Source organism: Hyperoodon ampullatus (assembly GCF_949752795.1).
Source record: "Hyperoodon ampullatus genome assembly, chromosome: 11".
Lineage (NCBI taxonomy): Eukaryota > Metazoa > Chordata > Mammalia > Artiodactyla > Ziphiidae > Hyperoodon > Hyperoodon ampullatus.
The window spans coordinates 80851364-80874617 of record NC_136924.1 but is presented as its reverse complement, the minus strand read 5'-3'; the positions used below and the strand labels follow the sequence as shown (position 1 = coordinate 80874617).

The 23254-nt window shown below is 38.8% G+C and overlaps 1 protein-coding gene across 2 annotated transcripts in view; it reads right to left on the bottom strand.

The window, feature by feature from the left end:
- Window positions 1-23254, bottom strand: part of ITPR2 (inositol 1,4,5-trisphosphate receptor type 2) — a gene marked incomplete at its 3' end in the record, with an annotated part of 533638 nt that overhangs the window by 413769 nt on the left and 96615 nt on the right. For both annotated transcript variants that reach the window (XM_079715959.1, XM_079715960.1), the window contains exons 3-5: window positions 8580-8695; window positions 7710-7796; window positions 5579-5737 (exon numbers count right to left, since the gene is read on the bottom strand). In XM_079715959.1, coding sequence (XP_079572085.1) covers window positions 5579-5737; window positions 7710-7796; window positions 8580-8695 — 362 coding nt within the window. The remainder of the gene's footprint in view (window positions 1-5578; window positions 5738-7709; window positions 7797-8579; window positions 8696-23254) is intronic.

Below are 23254 nucleotides of genomic sequence, written 5' to 3'. Positions count from 1 at the left end.
ACTAAAAACAAATCTATTATATTTGATCTTCCCCATAGTCTCAGAAATTTATTAAACATTCTAATGTCATCTGGATTCAGAGAATGCAGAATCAAGTGACCTTGTAGGAATACATTTATAGTTTGGGCCTTGGGCAAATGGTTCACTTTTGTCTTAAACATCCAACACTAATATTGCTCCTTAAACCTGGTGCTCATTTTTTTATCTCACTTTTTTTATTGGAGTCCAGGTGCTTTACAATGTTGTGTTAGTTACTGCTGTATAATGAAGTGAATCAGCTATATGTATACCTATATCCCCTCCCTCTTGGATCTCCCTCCCTCCACCCCCCATCCCACCCATCTAGGTCATCACAGAGCACTGAGCTGAGCTCCCTGTGCTATACAGCAGGTGCCCACTAGCTCTCTGTTTTACACATTGTAGTGTATTTATGTCAAACCTAATCTCACAATTCACCCCACCCTCCCCTTCCCCCCACTGTGTCCACATGTCCATTCTTTACATATGCATCTTTATTCCTATCTTGCAAATAGGTTCATGCTCATGTTTAGATAAAAATTAGACTCAGTTATGGGAAAAGTGCTCTAAAGAAGTAAGTCTAAGTTGACTTTTTATTTATGCTATCATTAACAATGTCTGCTTAATCTTCAAGTATTTTTATTCATATCTCAAATTGTGGGGAAATGACGTTGTGTTTTCTTAATGATAATAACGAACAGTTATTTTATAGTTATTAAAGTTACTTTTGTTGTTAGGTTCTGCTAGAAGACTTATTACTGTAGTTACCTACACTCTCCTTCAGAGAATTGCTCACCATCTCAGAAATGAAAACCAACACCTTCCCTCTGCATATTTCATATCAACTAAATATTAAAATAGATTAGTAGACAACTGAAAAACAAATTAGGACTCAGACAGTAAAAACAGACAGAACTTTTTCTCCCTGGATCTGAACCTAGACCAAGATTTTAAGGAACACAATTTCACACTTTCAATATAAATTAACCTTTAATAAATTATACACAGGAGTCTACATTCACCTATAGTACTGTTGACACAAACTATATCTGAAGATACAAATGGGATAGAGAAGCCTCAAGCTCATTAATGGAGCAAAAGAAGGTTATCCTTTAGTTTGCAGGAATAGCTTCTGTTATTTACAGGACTGGTCTCTATTCACCATCCTGTCTTTCAAGTCCATAATCAGGCAGATGCTGTGACTCAAAATATCCATCACAGAAACTCTTTATATGTCCAGATAAGGAAAAATCATAAAGAAACTGTGTTGAGTGAGAGCATGAGGGGGCAGAACTGGCCTATATTTGTGTAAAAAAGGGAAGGAGAGTAGGAGTGTATGCATAAGAAATTCTCCCAGTGGTTAACTGTAAAAGAGAGAACTGGGAATTGAGGACGTAAAAAAAAAGATAAGAGAGAGACTTTTCCCAATATATCTTTATATTGTTTTCTATCTTTGAACCATGAATGGTTACCTATTTTAAACAATTAAATTATAAACAAAAAATAAAAGTCAACATGACATAGACATATTTTCAACATCCCCTCGAAAAACAAAACCATGTGTTATTGCACATGACACCAAGGCAGCTCCAAGTCTCAGAATCATGTAGAAGCCTGAGTAGTCTTCCATACTATAAACACTGGGACTTGATACCACATTCTGCCAGTGCTATATCTGGTCTTCCAATTTCTTAAAGAACAATTCGATTTGGTTCACTGTCATTCTTATCTGTACCATACAAATATTAGCCAGTAAGTTGCTAAATATAATGATATATTTTAGCTATTTCTTTCCAATTAAAAGAATACTTTTGATTGCACCTATATTCACTGCTCTAAGTCTTACTGTTTATTATAGCTGTCTGTATGCTTTGGGCCAATCCCAAAGTTAGTTTTACCTCAAAACACCACCTGTAAAGTCTTATATAATTTTAAGAGACTAGCCATATAGCCAAAATGTCACCAACTCCAAGGATTCATAAGAATGGTATTCATAAGGAGAATCTAACATTAATTCACTAATTTCCAGGTCCTAGGTCTTGTTCTTCACAATAGTTACTTTGACTACCCACGCTGAATAAAACTTACAAATGAAATGGACAAGATGTTAATCATAAGATATAAAAAGAACAGTAAGAGGTCCCAGGAATAACACAAAAGTGTGTAATAAATAGTCTCTATTTTCAAGGAATTCACATCTACTTAGATAACTTGGTAAATATGGAACTTGGTAATATTTTCAGAAGAGTACAGGCATGGAGCCTGATCCACTGATAGGGTCAGATGCCTTCTGAGAAGTCACATATTTAATGCAGAACTTGAATTTTCTGCCATATCACATTCACCCTAGTGCACAAACATTTTAAAAAACTGCAATTCCAAAAGCACTTCTGTTGATTCTATGTTAACAGCCATGTAAGATTCATGATGGGATTTTACCGAAAATGAAGAGCAATGTAATGCCACTGGCAGCTACCCTTCTTTTGAAGTGGCACCTGATGCGGTGAAAAGAACATTGCAATAGAAATCAAAACACCAGGGATCGAGTCCACCTTCACTAGAATTCCAAGGGGTCTAGTTTTGCAAAACAGTAAAATCTACTTGCTATTTAAAAAGACTCTTTCCCTAAGGGTTGTTTTTTTTTCTTGATTGAAAGAACATCTGGCCTTTTCCCCCCTTTAAAATCTACCACCAATGTAAAGAACTAAGGCCTTCTTAGATCAAAGTTTTAAATGAAAAATTAACTACTCAATCATGGGAAGATAAATGAAAATGAAATATTTATGAACTCTGCTCAAGGCTGTCCCCAGTGACTTTCTAACTGAGCAACAGCAAGTGAGGACTTCTATACAGCTGAGGGATCCATGAATCTATTTTCCCCCAAAACTATCCACCCCGAAATTCTATAAGATAAATGACAAAGGGTCCTTAAACGGTAGAAACCACTGATTTTTGAGGATACAAGCATTTTTCTCCCCAGACTATCATCAGCCTCATTCTTACATTTCATTTTGGTCACTGAACATCTTGTGGATACTTATAACCTAAATCGCAACTTAACTAATTGCTAAATAGTAAAATAGAAATTTTAAAGTCCTTTAAACCTTGCAATTTCCTCCTCTAAGTTTAATATGTTTTTAAAGAAAATCAACAGTAATTAAACCACTTGTTATGAAATAACAGTGTTTCCAATTGCCTTCAATAAAATACAGTAGGCTTGTATTTTAGAAAAATGCTACCTATTCCTAGCAAAGAAAATAACCATTACGATACAATTATTTACATGGCAAATACAGGACTGTGGATACGCTTAGGCTTTCACAGCAACCTTAATCACACATAAAAGCTACACAGTGGCGAACAAAAACAGTGAGCTATTTCAGCAAAAAGCAGTGTGTAAGGTTGCTTTAGCCATGCTTTATAGAGCACATCTATATAAGGAGGATCTCTATATCGCACTGAACAATTACATTGTCCATTTTAACCAAGATGGAATGTTTGGGTGGTAGGTAGTTCCCCACCCCACAACCCAATACAACTAATTATTTGAAATAGTTCATTACATTCAACTCTCTTTGAGCCTGTAAAGGCATTTGGGAGCAGGGAAAGGAATAGATAGAATGAAAAACTAGACAGAATGAATTAATAAAATCCACAGCTAATCTCAAGGCCCCAATTTATCCAATCATGTCATCACATTCCTTTAGAGCTTGAGTTCAGGTTTTATTTGTTTTGACGTTTTGTTTTGAAATTCACTGACCACCTGCCAACAGGGACCGTACTCAGTGGGAGTGAGACGGGGGGCGGCGCTGGAGAAGGGAAGGAGCATTACCAAACAGGGCATCCAAACACACAGGTTGTTCATAAACTGCATGACCAGTCCCTGAATAATTGAGAGTTGATTGTAATTAACTACCTACTGAAATTAAAATATATGTCATGCTCACAGCATACATCATCTCTTGATGCCAAAAGGAAAAAAAAAAAGAGAGAACTTATTTTTAAGAAATCCAACACAAGATTTAAAGTGCATTATACTTCTGCATGCCATGCTTCTCCCAAACCTTACCTAAGGAGGATATCATCAGATAACTTATTAACCAAATTAAACCGTGAAGCTTGCATCCTGTGGAATTGAATTTGGACTTCAAAATTCACTGGAAAAAAACTGATTCACTACAACAGAAGACATTTCTAAGACAAGAAACAGCCAACACATTTTAATGATTTTTTTTTTTTTTTTTTTGCGGTATGCGGGCCTCTCACTGTTGTGGCCTCTCCCGTTGCGGAGCACAGGCTCCGGACGCGCAGGCTCAGTGGCCATGGCTCACGGGCCCAGCCACTCTGCAGCATGTGGGATCTTCCCGGACCGCGGCATGAACCCGTGTCCCCTGCATTGGCAGGCAGACTCTCAACCACTGCGCCACCAGGGAAGCCCCAATACATTTTAAAATGTCATCACAGTACTGATTGAGAGAACTGTCAGAATAATTACACTTTTATATTGCTTTGAATTTTTATGTTAATTTTTTTAATCTCAACTATTTTTCTTAATCACCTGACCCAATATCTGTAAAGTCGTCTATTTATGAAAGTTATTCTGTATTTGGTGTCAACCAGAATTTATTAAGCATCTTCCACGTGCCAGGGACTGTCACCTGCTACTTCATTTATTACACACAAAAATATCTAACTATTGATCCTGTTGAATCATTGCACATAATTTTATTTTCTCTGCTCTATAAAGTAGCAGGAAAATATTTTAGCAACTACTAAAATTCACATGCTACAACATGTTCGCATTCCACAGCGTATTTAAGTACTGTCGTCAATGAGCTACTGCCAGTCTATAGCTCCTCATTCATTACACATCCATTAAGATGTACAGACTGCAAACACCTGGCTGCAGAGGCAGTAAATGACATATTGCCATGATTTGCTGTGTCGCTCTATTTTTTTTTTTTTTTTTTTTGCGGTACGCGGGCCTCTTACTGATGAGGCCTCTCCCGTTGTGGAGCACAGGCTCCAGACGTGCAGGCCCAGCAGCCATGGCTCACGGGACCAGCCACTCCACGGCATGTGGGATCTTCCCGGACCAGGGCACGAACCCGTGTCCCCTGCATCGGCAGGTGGACTCTCAACCACTGCGCCACCAGGGAAGCCCCTGTGTCGCTCTATTAATTCAAAGGAATAGACTCCATCTTCTGCAACACAGCTCTTTTTCCTTACAGCCACGCTCCCTCCTGAACAGGCCGAGAAGCAAACTCTGCCTCTCCCTCCCTGAAAAGTCTCAGCCAATATTAACGCTCTGAAATTCTTTCACACAAACTCTGGCTGGAAGATGTTTTTAAATTAATCTGATCTTTGTCTTTTTATGATTCCTGAGGACACTTTGTACTATAAATAAATGCTTTCAACCTATTAAAGAAATTAACATAAAGATAATATGTTGAACATTGAAAACTATATCTGTTTTCTTTGCACTCTCTGGATTCTCTACTACTAAGAACTACTGTCTTTAAGAATGTGCTGCTTTTCTCTTAATCTTATAGTTACATACATTGTCACCCTCGCTTCTCAGCTTCCAGAAGGGATGAATATAAAACCAAGACCCTTCATTTCCTGCAGCATCCAAGGACACGCGCATGGCATTCTTCTCCAGTAAAGCCGGTAATCTCTTGTTGACAGTCAGATACTTGTTGCTTTTTATATGCAGTAGCTGTAGAAGAAAGATATGGATTACCGCCTTTATTCTTTGATCTCCTCTGCTAATTGCATTTATGTGTTTATACTTATATCATGTGCCCACATAACACGGCTCGGGATAGAGTTTAAACAAAGAAGTTCTTTCCAGACTCCACAGTCACCATCTTTCCAAGCCGACTTTCTTTGGGTTCCTCCTCACCTCCATCCCCAATTCTGTTTCATAACGAAGTGAGCACATAAGGAAAACAAGCCAGGGGACACTTCTGAATGATTTTCATCTACTGATAAATAATAGGATAAACCCAAGCTTTCCAAAGGAGACCAGGAGGTCCCCCCAAACTACATTCTTTCTCAATCCCTGCCTGGCCACAAAGACAGAACATACTAAAGAATAACCGAGGACCTGTAATAATGCACCAACCCACTTAGTATTATTAACCACCCCTGCCTGCAGACAGCCCTCACCCCCTGGGGGAGGAGACAGCCTGCCCATCCTAAATAAACTCTGCCACTTCCATAAGAGGACGCAATCCCACTCCTCAGATGAGGGCAGAAGCACCACTGTTCGGGTTATTGGATTCCATGGGCAAAACCTTTCCTGAGTAGGAAAACTAAATCACATAACCTTCCTATTATTACAATCATTTCAAAAGAGAATGGTCGTTTTAATATCCACAATATAAGAAGGAAGTTATCTCAGAAACCAGTGAAAACCCTCATGGGCCAACCCCTCTCCTTTTGGAATCCACCGTGTTAGAGAACGTGGCTCAGCCCCTAACTCACCATGCAAACATCTGCGCGTCAGGTTCTTGACAAGAAACATGAGCTCTGCTCGCTGGCACTTAGTATGAATCCAAACTTGGTTAAGAGAAACTGTAGTTATGGAGGACTGCCCAAGGGACATGCAGCCACAGGTATCACACAGTCTATCATTAGATTAACTCATACATCCAAGGAGCCGCAGACCCAGGGCTCTCCTCTTGTACCATCAGAGAACCGCTTTGCCAGTCCTGTGCTCTGGCACTTTGCCATTGGCCAATAGCAAAACATCAGGGAATGTTATTTTTTGAAACAGCTCTATGAAACACCTGTATGTAGTATTTACAGTAAGGAAGTTGTTAAGGCCATTGTTTACTATATTAAACAGTGTCCTCTTTATGAGAGCTCATTGGAGAAGCAGTTCTCTGGTCTTCTTCCTGGGAATGTTTGTGCTTCCAAACTTCTGACTTAGTTCTCTGTATGGACCTTCTATGTAAATGCTGTAATATTTTACACTGCCCTTATAGCTACTCAAGCAACAAAAAGGCTTCGAGCCAAAGTTTATCAGCCTTTACAACATGGATTTTATAAACATGCCTCACCTTTGGCTTCATTTTATTCATGCAATCATTATTTTCCCTTTGATCCAGTTGCCTTATTTATTTCTATTAATATTTTATCTTATGTGGAATGTATTTTTGAAAATGCCTTACATTCTTTTTGGAACAAGGTGGGGCATATATTAACAACTACCCAAGTAAAAAGCTAAAAGATCTAAGTGAAGCACAAGAAAGAAATGCTGCTGAGATAAATCAGTGTGTATACTAATTGAAACGGAAGAGCTAATAACTCAAGGACAGTTCTCACCTAGAAGTACAATTTGAAAACTTTCCTCCCTACAAAATGAAAACATAAAGCTTCATTTGTTACAGGTTAGTCCCATTAATTCTGAAGGACTCTTTTATTACAGGCTTTCCCCATTTTCTTCCTTTTGATTTAATAATTTGTGCATACATCTGGATAAGCTCACTTCTTTATGTGTATGCACCAGATTTATTCATACAGAATGGTGTGCTGAATATTAACAGAAAATATCACACTGTATAATTCCCACCAAAGAACAAACCACTGTATCCCCCAATTTTAATGCAGGTTGGCATTCCTACCAAATGCAAATTAACCATAAAATATTCACCCCTTTTAAGCAAAAGTAAATAGACACTTACTTGTATAACATTACTATATTTCACAGTTTCTCCCAACAGCTTCTTATTCTCTGATTCATTTTGTTTTTGTTCCAGTTCTGCAGCATGCTATAAATTGATTATCAAATATTTAGTGTGGAAGCATGGAAAACAGAGCACAATAATTGACAAAGAAATAAGGTTTATTTTAGGAACAAAGAATACAACCAAGACTAAAATAGGCGGGTTGCTTTACTCTTGGTGCTTCGGGAGAAGAGTGGCAATAATTAAATACATGATGATAATGTGTGATAAAAATCTCTCAGTTTAATGCTGAAATGTAGCCCAAAATATATTGAGATGCTTTTATGTTGGAAATTTCAGAAAAGTACTAGGCACTTTGGTCTTATAAAATTATTTTCAGAAGGAATATTGCTAGAGAAACCAAACATAGTAGGTAAATTTCAAAAGCCTCAAATTCAGTTTCAATTCGAAAGTAACAGGAATTTTAATGACACAAAATAAGTTCTATTAAATTTACACAGAGCCCAAATCAGAAACAACAGACTTTCAATTTTTTTCCAATAGTCTTTCAAAAAAATTAGGTACTATGTCAAGTAAAATATAACTGGATTTGGTATTCCTGCAGAGATTCTGGATTGGTTTTCAGTGTGATGTGAATATCTGAATTAGTCTGGTACACCTGAATAAACAGCAGAAATGCACTACCTACACTCCAGGAAATCAGTAGTCACACTCTGTAACTTAAAAGTCCTTTCCACTTTTAATGTGTTGCCACATCTATTCTGAATCTCAGTGCATTGAGTGAAATCATTAAGCTACAGAATAGATCTTTTGTTATTGCTGTACTTGTTCTAGCCTAAACCAGACAGATGGAAGGCTGGCCCTTACCTGTAATTTCTTCAGCAAGGCTGCCTCTGTGTGGTTCCCTTGTTTAGCTTGCTTGGCTTTCCAATATTGTTTCTGAGCAGAATATCGGTTCATAGGGCACACCTTAAAGAGGCAGTCTATGACAAACCAACAAACAAAAACACTGTAACTAAGGAAACTAGCATTTCTAAGATTTCCCTTATAGCCTAGCATTGGAATCTCGGAATCCCTGAGTATAAATAACATTTAAACATCATCTAGCCCATACTCCAGTCAACTGTTAAATTATCCCTATAACATCCTTTTTAAATAATCATTTAGCCTGTTAAAATACCACCTTTTTCATTAATTTATAGGAAATCATAGCTAGCGTGCTTTATAAAGAAATCAAACCAATGTAATCATTATAAAGCAGTTCTTAATTATAATAAGGCGCCTGGACTTAGAAAGTCAATAGAATGAGATTAGTGTCTTTCACTGCCTTATCTGACCTTGCACAATTAATTACTTATTCATGGTATGTATCTTTGACAGCCAAAGTGATGGAAGAAGTAGAAACAATCACAGTAATCAAGCAGTCGCATTTCAGTCATCTATTCCCCAAGTTTCCACATACCTGAGGTGAACATGGTGTGGACATGTGAGACGCAGTATGTTATAAGGGAAAAACAAAGCAAAACAAAAAAACCAAAAAACTAAACCAAGATTATAGTCCTAACTCTACTACTAAATATCAAGTTAGGAAATCACAGTGGAATAATATAGTTAATGATATCTCTAAGTCAAAAAACAAATTTTTTTTCTGTTTAATGAGGAAAATGAAAGTTTGACTAAACAAAGGCCTTCATATGCTAATGATTCTGTACATTTGTGGAATGGATAACACACAATCTAGAATAAAGGTCAATTCCGAATATTCTATAATAAAGGAGTATTGACATAGAAGATCTAAACATTATTTTCATTTTTCTCACAAAAAATTGTAAGAATTCTATGTAACAAATTTACCTTGTTTTGATTGATGTGTTAATATTTATAATCATTCTCATTTTTCAAGCATGTTTCACAAAAATAAAATTCAGTCAGCTCAAACATACATTTTAGCCACATTCTTGACTATATTATATGTGCATTCATTCTATTATTCTCTTTAAAATTAATTATAAAATTAAATGAGACGATCTCATTTCATATCTCACTTTTTTATGGTTCTAATGGCACACATGACCAAGAAATATGACCATAAATTTTTTAAGGAATTTTTCAAATTCAGAAGAAATAATTACTTTTTTCCTATAGCTTGTAATTATAAACACAAGTTCTATTGATTACCTCCCACCTACACATACAAAGGTATAGAAAACATTATTAACTTCTGGTCTAAAAGTTACTTATGTGGATGAGTAAAGATTTTATAACCAACAGAAAACAGACACCTTCTAACTGCTGAAAGTTGGTTGAGAGACTGTTAGAATTACAGTAGGTTACAGGAATCATCACTTAGCACAAGGGTGTGAAAACCAAATAACTAGACCTGAAAACTGTTTTTCTTGACAACATATTTAATTAGCCCTAGAAAATATTTCCTATATATTAGTATCTACAAAGATAATACACAATTTTTTCAAGCACACATATAGAGATTGTTTATAGATAGCTCCAAAAGAGTACTCCCAATTTAACACAGCAGGCTATTTTGACTGTCCTATATCAGGCAAGTCGCCAAACTCTACATTGTTTAGTGCAGCAAAAACACAAGTCCATATTCAAGTAGAACTGAACTCTATAATCTGCAGTCTCTACTTCTAACTTCTTTTAACTATGAAAAGAGAAAAAAAAATGTGTTCTTCTCCATTACTTCAAATTCCTAATTAAGTTCATTAGGAAATGGTCTTTTTTTTTGGGGGGGCTGCGTTGGGTCCTCGTTGCTGCATGTGGCTTTCTCTAGTTGTGGCGAGCAGGGGCTACTCTTTGTTGAGGTGCCTGGTCTTCTCATTGCGGTGGCTTCTCTTGCTGCAGAGCACAGGCTCTAGGCGAGCGGGCTTCAGTAGCTGTGGCGCGGGCTCAGTAGCTGTGGCTCGCCAGCTCCAGAGCACAGGCTCAGTAGTTGTGGTGCATGGGCTTAGAAGCTCCGTGGCATGTGGGATCTTCCCAGACCAGGGCTCGAATCCGTGTCCCCTGCACTGGCAGGCGGATTCTTAACCACTGCGCCACCAGGGAAGCCCAGGAAATGGTCTTTTGACAAAGAAAATATTTGTCCTAAATTCTAGACCAACCAGTAGCACTCCTAACTAGTGGTATCCTTAGGTAACTAGGAAAGAAACTGGGTGTCGTGATCCTCATCATCATAGCTAAAGTGATTGTGAAGCGAAGTTAAGCATCCAGCCAACAAAGGTTTACTGCTTAGGTTGTGCCTCTGGGTGCTGTAAGGCTCAGACCCTGTCCTTAGAAGCTCTCAGTCTAGCGGGTGAAACAGGCTGAAGTTTTTCAGTGGGGCTCTGGAGAAGGTGCTGTGTGGTTCAGAGATGAATGTGACCTTTCGCATTCTTTAGGGGAGGCCAGAAAAGTCTTCCAAAAAAGAAGGCACAAGTCAAGAGTTAAAGAACCCATACTAATTCAGCACATTCGCGAGAGGGTTCAAATGCTCAGAGGGGAGGGGCGTCCCAACCAGAGCCCATGGCCGGTACAAGGGCAGCGAAGGAGAATGCCCAGGGACCTGCCAACCGTGCCGGAAAACGACAGCCCCGGCTGCGAAATGAAATCGGTGAGGCTGGCCGAAATCAGCCTCTGCAGAGTGCCATGTTCTAGGTTAGAAGTATGCACTTTATCCCAGGGAAAACACCCAACTCTTATACAGGGTTTTCAGCTCTTACAGCACGTAAAGGATGATGTGAACACAAGGCAAGAAACCCAGCACAAAAGCCAACTGCCAGCGTGATGAGAGACAGGGAGGATCTGAATCTGGGCGTATGCGAGTTCTAGGGGAGCTGTAGATTTAAAAAGAAAGCAGCAGAACCAACAGGCTTGGTCTTATCTCTTAGTGTGGGGTGGGGAAGGGTGAGGGAGAGAGAGAGTGAGGATGGCCAAACAGGCTTCCATCCACTCCGTCTGAGACACTAAGGCTTAGATTTCCACAGCCCTTTCCATTTTCAGGGCCTCAGCTGTATGGTTCTCCTCAGCAACATTCCCCAAGAGGCATCTCATTTTGTAAATAACCGATCTGTTTCTGCGTGGCAACTAATATCACAGGACTATTTTGGTTGATGGGAGGGAACCTAGGGCATGCAGATGTCTGTAAAAATGCTTGTGGTGGTGATTGTGATGGGTGTGTGTGTGTGTGTGCATGCGTGAGTGTGTGTGTGTGTAATTCTCTCTCTGCCTCCTTTGGAAAACTTTTTTAAAAATCTACTGGTCGGGGCTTCCCTGGTGGTGCAGTGGTTGAGAATCTGCCTGCCAATGCAGGGGATACGGGTTCGAGCCCTGGTCTGGGAAGATCCCACGTGCCGCGGAGCAACTGGGCCCGTGAGCCCCAACTACTGAGCCTGCGCGTCTGGAGCCTGTGCTCTGCAACAAGAGAGGCCGCGACAGTGAGAAGCCCGCGCACCGCGATGAAGAGTGGCCCCCGCTTGCCACAACTAGAGAAAGCCCTCACACAGAAAGGAAGACCCAATACAGTCAAAAATAAATAAATAAATTTAAAAAAAAATCTTTAAAAAAAAAAAATCTACTGGTCTTGGACTAGTCATGTATTTTGTCTGATTCTAAATTTACTACATAATAAATGCATTAATAATACCTGCCACGCCTAATTCATAGGGCTTCTGAGATGGGCAAAAAAGAGAATTTGTGAAACTACTCTGTGAACTTGAAAGGCCTATTATTAATGTTAAATGTAAGGTATTATTATCAGTATTGTTTCATTCATTCAGCAATAGCTTCACCGAGAGGTGACTAAACCCTTACCGAGCTCTCAGCAAAGAGCTTCAATAAGTAGAGTTTGGGCTTCCCTGATAGCGCAGTGGTTGAGAGTCCGCCTGCCGATGCAGGGGACACGAGTTCGTGCCCCGGTCCGGGAAGATCCCACATGCCGCGGAGCGGCTGGGCCCGTGAGCCATGGCCGCTGAGCCTGCACGTCCGGAGCCTGTGCTCCGCAACGGGAGAGGCCACAGCAGTGAAAGGCCCGCGTACCGCAAAAAAAATAAATAAATAAGCAGAGTTCTTGGATTAAACCCAAACATAACCCAAAAGTGCCCAATTCATGACAAGGTGTTCACCCCTTTGTTTTAAGATACCACGATGTGTTTTTTTATACAGTTCTTGAATTCCCTTGAAACAGCATGGCAGGGAGCAGAGGGTGAAATCTCCATTGCCTTGTAATATCTTTTAAAATATGCAGAAGCAACCTCTAGCACCAGCATGGATGCAGCCTTTGACAAAAAGCCTGTGTTTCTCTGGCATGCAGGAATCCAGAGCTATTCACCCTCCTCACCCCTGCTTCTAGAACTAGTTCTCTAGAATCCCTTAGTCTGCTCATTCTCTAAAGTTAGAGATGTATATACTGCTAGGAAAAAAGGTCTTGGGGGCTTTTCTAATTAGAAACCTGCTCAGTGTCATTTATTAACTAGGTAACAACAATCTTTTCAGCATTTCAAGACTCAGAGAATAATAAAAAAGGAAAGATTTGCTTCATAGAGCAAACACCAAAAGCACAAAGAGAAGGAAGTCATTTCAGTTAAATTTTTTAAAAGCTTAACCTTAAGAACCTAAGGCCAGCAATTTCACAGAATTACATAAGTTTAGGAAATGTTAGAAATTCAACAAAATGGGCTATGTTCACTCAGGCAATATGCTAAAAACAATGTCTCAGAATTAGAACTGTTTTTTTACAACCATGGAAGGAAATCAAGCCTCCCAGAAGTGTTCATGTTAAACTAAAAGATCTGCTGGCATCTTTAACCTGCGAATAAATGCTAGTGGAGGGAAGAAATATGAAAGCCATTCAAATGGTGTGGAGCACATAATCCATGGTATATAACCCTGTAAATCAAAGAACTGACCTTCTCACGTGATTCCATGTACATCTGGAAAGAACCCAGTCTAAACCTCCACTCACAATACCTCACTAAATAGTTCTGAAATGTTTTGCTTTGTATGTATGCAAGTACTTCCTAAAATATTTGTATCTAAGGCAGCTTCTGCACCCCAGAAATTGTCTATAGGACTCCATTCTGGGCTATTATATAGGACGTTCAAGTTATGTAGCTGCCAGCAATTTCCTTTGGTAATGGTGGAAAGAAAACTTTGTTTCATTTCTCCTCCTTCCAAAAGATGTAAGATTTTTTTTTAATTTTTTGATGTGGACTATTTTTAAAGTCTTTATTTAACTTGTTACACTATTGCTTCTGTTTCTATGTTTTTGGTTTTTTGGACCCAAGGCATGTGGGATCTTAGCTCCCTGACCAGGGATCGAACCCGCACCCCTGCTTTGGAAGGCAAAGTCTTAACTACTGGACCGCTAGGGAATTCCCCAGATGTTGTACGATTTATATCAGGCAAGACATAATTAAACCATCAGCAAATGCCTGTCACAAAGCAGGCATTCAACAAATGGCTCTTTCATGGTAGCTTGTAAAATTACCTCATACTGATTACAGGGAACATGGTTGCCAAGGGCTTTATTATCTCCACATGGAGAAAGGTGAGGAGGGAGGAGCTTTCCTTTTTCTCTTTTTCATATAAACAGGATGGAGCAGAATTCCATGAAGACAACAGAACCTTCCCAACGATAAACTGGAAAGTGGTAACAAAACTCTCCCTGTTGTTGTCTCCTGAGAGACAACAAAACTCTTGTCTCCCAGGCAGACAAGGGGCCACTGGACACCAGCAATTAGAATTCAGAGTTGGTCAGGGGAGAGGTACACATTCATTAGCCAAAAATATAACTGTAGCTCTCTTTTTGTTTTTGTTTCTCTAAGAAATGCATCCTGAAATACAGTGTGTGTATAGAACTCTTTATGTTTAGAGTGTGTTTTTAAAAGGAGTCTGTTTTGTTTATGCATGGAAATTTCAAACCAAACATCTAGTCCCTTGGTCAGAGTCAAAAGCAAGTACAGAGAGGGTATGTAAGAGGGAAAGTGTCCTCTAGAATGTTACAAAGGCCAAAGAAAATTTATTGCAGTTGTTAGCAAACATTAAAATTTATCACAATATATGGCTGGACGACCATGAATTATTAGAGGATAACTTCCTCTAGGCAAAAGTCAGCTATTTTACTAGTCAAGAGGGAGAGAAACTGCCTTTTGTAATTACAGGCTTGTAGACTACGAAGATGTTAAAACTCGAAGGGGCCCGAGATAAAATCCAACCTTTCCCTTCTCTGAGATAAAGAAGCAAAACTTCAGAGTGAGGTACCTTAGTCATTCACGACAGACTCTCTAGATTAAAATAATTTATAAATATGAACAAGTTCAACCACACATAGGATGCTTGAAAGCCCTGACAAGTGACTGTCTGGCCACTTGGTGGCAGGGATGTTAATACCATACTTTGTAAGGACCTACTGTATAGCACAGGGAACTCTACTCAATGCTCTTTACTGGCTTATATGGGAAAAGAATCTTAAGAAGAGTGGATATATGTATATATATCTCCTTCACCTTGCCGTACACCTGAAGCTAACACAGATTGTAAATCAACTATACTCCAAAAAAATTTTTTAAGTACAAATAAAAAAAAATTTTTAAGTACCATACTTGGTTTGCTCATTACAGATTACTGCCATGGAGTACTTTGTGAACTATAAAGAGTACTACATATTGATAATTAAGATCACTTGATCCTCACAACACCCTTGAGATTTAGCCAGGATTATTTTCTCCATATTCCAGAGAAGGAAACTGAGACTGTTCTTAAGTCCACACAGTTGGTAAGGAAATGAGCTGAAATTTGAACTGAGATCCTCTGATATATATCTTTATCTATCTACATCCATAGATACATAAATATCTGATATCTAGATAGACAGATAGATAGATATAAAAGAGTTGTAATACTTCAAAAGAAACATTTATGTTTTCTCATGGGAAATATGCCACATGTGCATATACAATTCATGGTAAGACATCAATAGGAATGTTATAAAATCTTAGTCTTAAAAACATTAATTATCTGATTCCTAGATTAATGGCTAAATAAACAGAAACAAATGAAACTTTATATTTTGCTTCCTTTGGAGTGAGGCAGAAAAACAAAATCCAAATGCACCAATGCTAATTTTCATTCTTGTGAAGTTTTAAATTTTAGCATTAAGCAAACCATTACATTAGACATAAGTAGAATTCGCTATCAGAACATCATAATGTATAATTTTTCAACTAATTTTCCCATCCTCAAATTATCATATTAACAGTGATAATCAAAAAAAGTGTAATAAGCAGACTGATTCGAAAATCAAAATACAAGTCTCCAAATCCCATTACACAAATATGAAGTCTGAAAGAAAAGAAATACAAGTAAATTTATACATACATAAATGTGTGTGTCTATACATATAGACACACACATACACAATACTTACATATATAATATATTTTATATATGTTTACTTGTATTTTCATTTATAAGTATATAATACACTGCTATAGTGTCTCCTACGTATCAGGGGTGGTCACATTCCCTCACTTAATTCTTCTAAAATCCCTCTGAGGTAACCATTAGCTTGATAAATGAAGAAAGAAAAACTCTAAACGTTTTAAAGATCTATCCTAAAGTCTCAAAACTAGTTTTAAGACTTAATCCAGATCAATCTCTGTCCAAAGCCCATCTTCGTAATTTCATAGAAGACACTCCATATTTATGAAATTAAAACATAAAAAAATACATGTACTTCACATCCATTAGGACAGTTAATTTCTTTTAAAGGAGCAGAAAATAACAAGAGTTGGAGTGAATGTGGAGAAACTGGAACCCTTGTGCATTGCTGGTGGGGATACAAAATGATGCAGCTGCTATGAAAAACAGTATGACAACTGCTCAAAAAATAAGGTTTGATCATAAGATTACCATATGATCCAGCAATTCCACTGCTGAGTATACAACAGAATTGAAAGTTGAGTCTCTAATGTTCATAGCAGCATTATTCACAATAGACAAAAAGTAGAAGCAATACAAATGTCCACCAAGACATGAATGGATGAACAAAACGTGGTATACATTTACAATGGAATATTATTCAGTCATAAAAAGAATAAAATTCTGATACATGCTTAAAAAGTGCATTTAGGTACATTCACTGAAATTAAAACACACAACATGATAGTCTAGCTTTCCCTGGTTTCATACTTCTAGAGACCTGAATTTCTCCTATAAGGGTCCCAAAATGTATGAAAAAGAGACTATCCATGTATCTGTAACTATGACTTAATAGAAGTAACAAAGCAGCAAGCTAGAAACAGTGGGCAGGGAATTTTATGGCCTCAAGGCCTCCACTTGGAAAGTCCTAATTTTTGAATAGCTGAACAACTAAATTCTTAAGACAGGTAAATTAACTTTATAGAGATAGGCTTTTTAAACCAGTTTTAGCATTGCAGTAATAACTCCTGGCCTAAATTTTTTTTAAGTCCAACACAGGGTATTTTATGCCATGTTACAGTTATGTAATGGAGATTTATGTAATATTTAGACTGAAGAATTGCTCACTGTTCATTGTATAGCTACTAAATTAATTGCTATTCTCATCTGGAAGAACCAAAACAAAATCAGTTTGTGCTAGGTCCTCTGTGAGCAGATATTTACCCGTAAGAACAAAAGAAGATCATAAAGTCCTAATCATCATTATTACTGTAGATTTATGCCCAAGTGAGACTAGCTTTTTGTTGATTATTATAACCATAAAGCATCTATCTCTATAAATAATTTAGCAGTCAGTGGACAATAACTTTAGAGAAATGTTTTAAAAACTGTAATTGTGAAAACCAGGTTTCAAGTCAATTTATTTGGTTCAATCAGCCATTTTTGAATGGAATGGAATGGAATGGAATGGAATGGATTGGAATGGAATGGAGTGGAATAGAATTGAATGGAACAGGAAGGGAAGGGAAGAGAAATAGAGGACACTGCAATAGCAAGTAATCTTTTCAAGAAACTTGTTTCTGAGGGCCTACTGTAGAGCACAGGGAACTCTGCTCAATATTCTGTAATAACCTAAATGGGAAAAGAATTTGAAAAAGAATAGATACATGTATATGTATAACTGAATCACTTCACTGTACACTGAAACTAACACAACATTGTTAATCAACTATGCTCCAATATAAAATTAAAAAAAATTTTTAACTCTGAAAAAAAAAAAAGAAACTTGTTTCTGGGGTGTGTGTGTACATGCTGGATTACAATGTGAAAGGTACAGTATTCCATACTGAGAGTTGCAATAAAAAGTGTTTGAGGACTTCCCTGGTGGCACAGTGGTTAGGAATCCGCCTGCTAATGCAGAGGACAGGGGTTCGAGCCCTGGTCCAGAAAGATCCCACACGCCATGGAGCAACGAAGCCTGTGCGCCACAACTACTGAGCCTGCTCTCTAGAGCCCACGAGCCACAACTACTGAGCCAGAGTTCCACAACTACTGAGCCCGTGTGCCACAACTACTGAAGCCCACGTGCCTAGGGCCCGTGCTCTGCAACAAGAGAAGCCCCCGCGATAAGAAGCCCCCCGCACCACAACGAAGAGTAGCCCCCGCTCGCCGCAACTAGAGAAAGCCCGCGTGCAGCAACGAAGACCCAACGCAGCCAAAAGTAAATAAATAAATAAATAATATATTTTTTTAGGTGTTTGAAAGTCACTATTCTAGAGGGCTACACATGTATATAGGTGAGGGTTAAGGGAACCGAAATATTTTTAAAAAACAAATAAATATAAAGAGAAGAGAAGAGGAGTGGAGAGGGGGAGGGGGAGGGAGGAGAGGGAGCAAGGACGGGAAGGAGGGAAGAAAGGAATGGAAGGAGGGAGGGAGGAAGGAATCCTGTGGTCAAGAGGAGAGAAAACTGAGACAACCAAGGGACCTTTTTTTTTGCTCTCTAATTACTTTTGAAGTCCAGCTTTTACTTTGAAATAAAAACTATCCTTTTATTAATTGCCCCATCAAATTTTTATATAGCCAATTACAATGAAACAGGAAGACGCCCTTTTAAATATATCTTCCTCCTTTTCACCCCCACTCTAGTTGACCTCTACCTTTACTCCAGTACCTATCCATCAAATGGTATCTTTCATTAGTTAATATGTTTGCATGTAACTCTACATTCACAACCTATTATCTGGTATATGGAAGATGCTCAGAATCTGCAGAGGAAACACCTGCCAAGTTGCCTGAGAAACAATCATTCGATTTCTGTTCTTTCTGCTCCGAAAGGTTTTAGTCTTTTTTGTATCCTGTTAAAATGCAAATACCTGAGAAGGGAACACACTAAGATCCTGGTTCTCAGTTTAAAACTGGAGATGGGTTGGTGCTGCAGATCTGGGGAAAGCACCTTTTACATTACCAACACCTGGGAAGGATGTGATGAAAGGTGTGCATCAAATTTTCCGATGGCGCAGACTGGGGAGGAATAACTAATTTGACAGACAAAAATCTAGATTTTAAATAATCTCTACAGGACAAACATCAACACAATTAAACTTCAAACAAACATACAGTTCTGCATTTAAATTCAGAAAAATTCAACTGCTTCAGTATGTGATAGACTTGAATTCAACTTCATATAATTATAGTGATCATACAGCCCTGTGTGCCCAGGACAGTTCTGGTTTATGCCTGTTACCTGAACCTAATTATTAATTGTTTCCTTTTTCACTCTCAAAAGTGTCCTGGTTTAGATGATAAAGTATATGCTCACCCCAAATATAATAAATGAATACCATGATGTGGCAGCTGGAAAACTGATGGAGCCATTGTAGACTTACTCATGGAAGAATGGAGCCCCAACCAGAGAAGCAGGGACACATCCAGAACATTAGGCTCAATTATAGACACCTTGGGACTTCCCTGGCAGTCCAGTTGTTAAGACTCCATGCTTCTAGTGCAGGGGGAGCAGGTTTGATCCCTGGTTGGGGAACTAAGATCCCACATGCCGTGTGGCCAAAAAAAAAAAAAATTATAGATGTCTAGAATGTTGGGCTCAATTAGAGCTGCCACATTTTAAGTGGCATCCTGACAAAATAGCCTGTATCCAAAGTTAGGCAAATGGGAAAGCAGGCATAATATAGAAATCATGTTGTTTGAAGAACAATGGTTGGAACTGGAAAACACTGCCCAACAGAGGAAAGAAACAGTAGGCGTAATCTTACTTTATAAAGCTGAAGGTCTACATGTAAAAAGGGGAAGACATTTTTTTCTATACTAATTCACTATCAATTAGTTCAATGTAAGGAAAATCTTGCCAGCAATTGGAAATGTCCAAAAAATACAAATTAATCACAGACAGGTGAACTTTTACAATAGTGTTCAGGCAGAGGCAGATGAGAAATGCTGTAGAAGGGATCTTGCACTGGGAAGATGGCCCCTTCCAAATACTCCTTACTACCTTCTGTTTTATGATGGGAATTGTGGCAGAGATGACTGGCATGAAAGGGTAGAGTTCATGTCTAGTATTTACTGATAAAAAGCTCAGACGGCTCACCTGCCCCAGCTGTGTTTATCACATTGTGGATTGGTCTGGCATCTCACTATTACAGAGACCAGAAAATTGCAGCCTTGGATCTTATAAGTCTTCTACTATTAAATATCTGTCAGTCCTAGGTTAAAATACTCAAAGTTAAAGCACTACGTAAATATCCATTATTATTACTTCCAACTTTACATTCCAGATGAGCAAATACAGTTTTGTTTATTATATCTCGGAGTTTCAGATGCATGATGCTTGTTGTGATATTTTGTCACTTAAGTTTTTTAATTTCATAAGATACTCCCAAATGAAAAGAAGATGAACAGAAAACTAAAGTTTAAAGAATGATAACCAAGAAATACCCTCTCCTCACAAAACACACACACACACACACACACACACACACACACACACACTCTAATAGCAGCTAATACTGAATGATCAAGCACTATGTACCAAGCAGTATGATAAGAGCTCCACGTGGATTCTTTAATCTTCACAGAAAAATAAGAGGCAGGTCCTACTATCATTCCCATTTTACAGATGGTGAAACTGGAGGTTGAAGGTTAGGTTCTGTCCAGGGTCACAGAGTTAAACAAGTGGCAGAGCTGGGATTCAAACACACACCACTAACTTCAGAGTCTGTGGACTCTGAAGGTGGAAAGGACACACATAACCCAGCTATGTTGCATATTTGGAAGTAAGGGCAGTAGATATTGAAGAAGTGGCAAGTGGCAGAAAGTAGGCTGGACATGAGCCTGCTTTTCAGAAGAAGGAAACTGAAAGACGGGGTGACAGAGCAGCTGCTGCAGAAAACAGGGCAGGGAAATCGAAGCATCAGGAGGCATTTTCTTCTCCCTGTATTTTTTTGTCGTCTCCTTTCATTTCTCCTTTTCCCTCCACAACTGTACATTTTTTTGTTGTCCTCTCCCTTCTCTTCCTAGGTTCTCTCTCATTCCATCTCTCTTTTCAGTTTTGTCTAGTTCTTTCTTTTTTCCTAATCATTTTCTTCCTTTCATTTTACTCTTTCCCCAATATTTCCTTTATCTCTTCTCTGAACTTTCTCTTTACTTTTCTTTTTTCTTTCTTTCTCTTCCTTACATGATTACAAAGTTGTGCTTAAGAGGTATTATTCTTTTCCTTGGATAAGATTATATCTTTTGTATTTCAAATAAAATACAGATGAATTGGACATTTTCTTATCAAAACTCAACTTAAAATTAACTTGCAAAAGCAAAACATATATCTAACAAGGACTTGGATCAGAATATAGAAAGTACTTTTACAATGCAATAAAAGAACACATACAACCCCACAGATATGAACAGACACTTCACCAAAAAAAGATACATGGAAGGTCCATAAGCACAGGAAAAGATGCTCAACATCACTGGTCATTAAGGAAATATAAATTAAAACCACAGTTACATACCACTACACACCCCCTAGAAAGGTTAAAATAAAAAAGAATGACAGGGGCTTCCCTGGTGGCGCAGTGGTTAGGAGTCCACCTGCCAATGCGGGGGACACAGGTTCGAGCCCTGGTCCGGGAGGATCCCACATGCCGCGGAGCGGCTAGGCCCGTGAGCCATGGCCGCTGAGCCTGTGCGTCCAGAGCCTGTGCTCCGCAACGGGAGAGGCCACAACAGTGAGAGGCCCACGTATGGCAAAAAAAAAAAAAAAAAAGAATGACAATATCACGGTGGTGAGGATGTGGAGCAACTGGAAGCCTCGTACATGGTACATACATACATGTATACATACCTCATTCATGGTACGAAGCAAATAGTTCAGCAACTTGAGAAAACGTTTTGGTAATTTCTTGAAAAGTTAAACATATACTGAATATATGATTCAGCAATCCCCATTCCTAGGGATTTACTCAAGAGAATTAAAACACGCATCCACACAAAGCCTCGTACACAAATGTTCATATCAACATTATTCATAATAGCCACAAAAAAAGGGAAACAACCCAACTCCAAATGTGGTAGTATATCTATACAACGGAATACTACTGAGCCAAAAAAGAGGACTGAACTACTGATACACACAAGAGCATGAATAAATCTCAAAAACATATACTAAGTGAAAGAAGCCAGACACAAAAAACTACACACCATATGATGCCACTTATATAAAATTCTAGAAAAGTCAAACCTAGAGCATCCACAAGAAAGTCAGTGATTCACCTGGCACCAGGCTGGGGACAAGGATTGACTGCAAAGGGGCAAGAAGAATTTTTTTTGGGGGGGAGGGAGGGACGGTGACAGAAGTATGATTAGAGTGTTGGCTGCTCAACTGTTACCAAAACTCATTGAACTGAGCACTTAAAATGGGTGAATGTGATTGTATGTAAGTTATTGTGCAACAAAACATCAATAGATTTGTAGACAGCCCTCAACTGCTTACTTTTCTAAGGATCAGTGGTGTCCCATAAATATTCTTAAGATAAAAGATAAACCTTGGACTTCCCTGGGGGCGCAGTGGTTAAGTATCCACCTGCCAATGCAGGGGACACGGGTTCCATCCCTGGTCCGGGAAGATCCCACATGTCGCGGAGCAACTAAACCTGTGAGCCACAACTACTGAGCCCGTGCACCACAACGACTGAAGCCTGTCCGCCCTAGGGCCCGTGTGCCACAACTACTGAACCCATGTGCCGCAACTACTGAAACCCGTGCACCTAGAGCCCATGTTCCACAACAAGAGAAGCCACCACAGTGAGGAGCCCGTGCACCACAACCAAGAGTAGCCCCTGCTCGCCACAACTAGAGAAAGCCGCATGCAGCAATGAAGACCCAATGCAGCCAGAAAAACAAACAAATTAATTAATTAATTTAAAAAAATTTTTTAAAGATAAACTTTGAGGACATAATAAGGACTTGTTTTTGTTGTTTGGGTTGTGGTTTGCTTGGTCTGGGAGGAAGAGTTAGACGGGGTGACTTGTCAGCTACATAACAGGCTCTAGCTGCCTGCCCTGCACCTGGAGGCTCTCACACATACTTGGCGATTGAGTGATAAGGCACACCCAGGG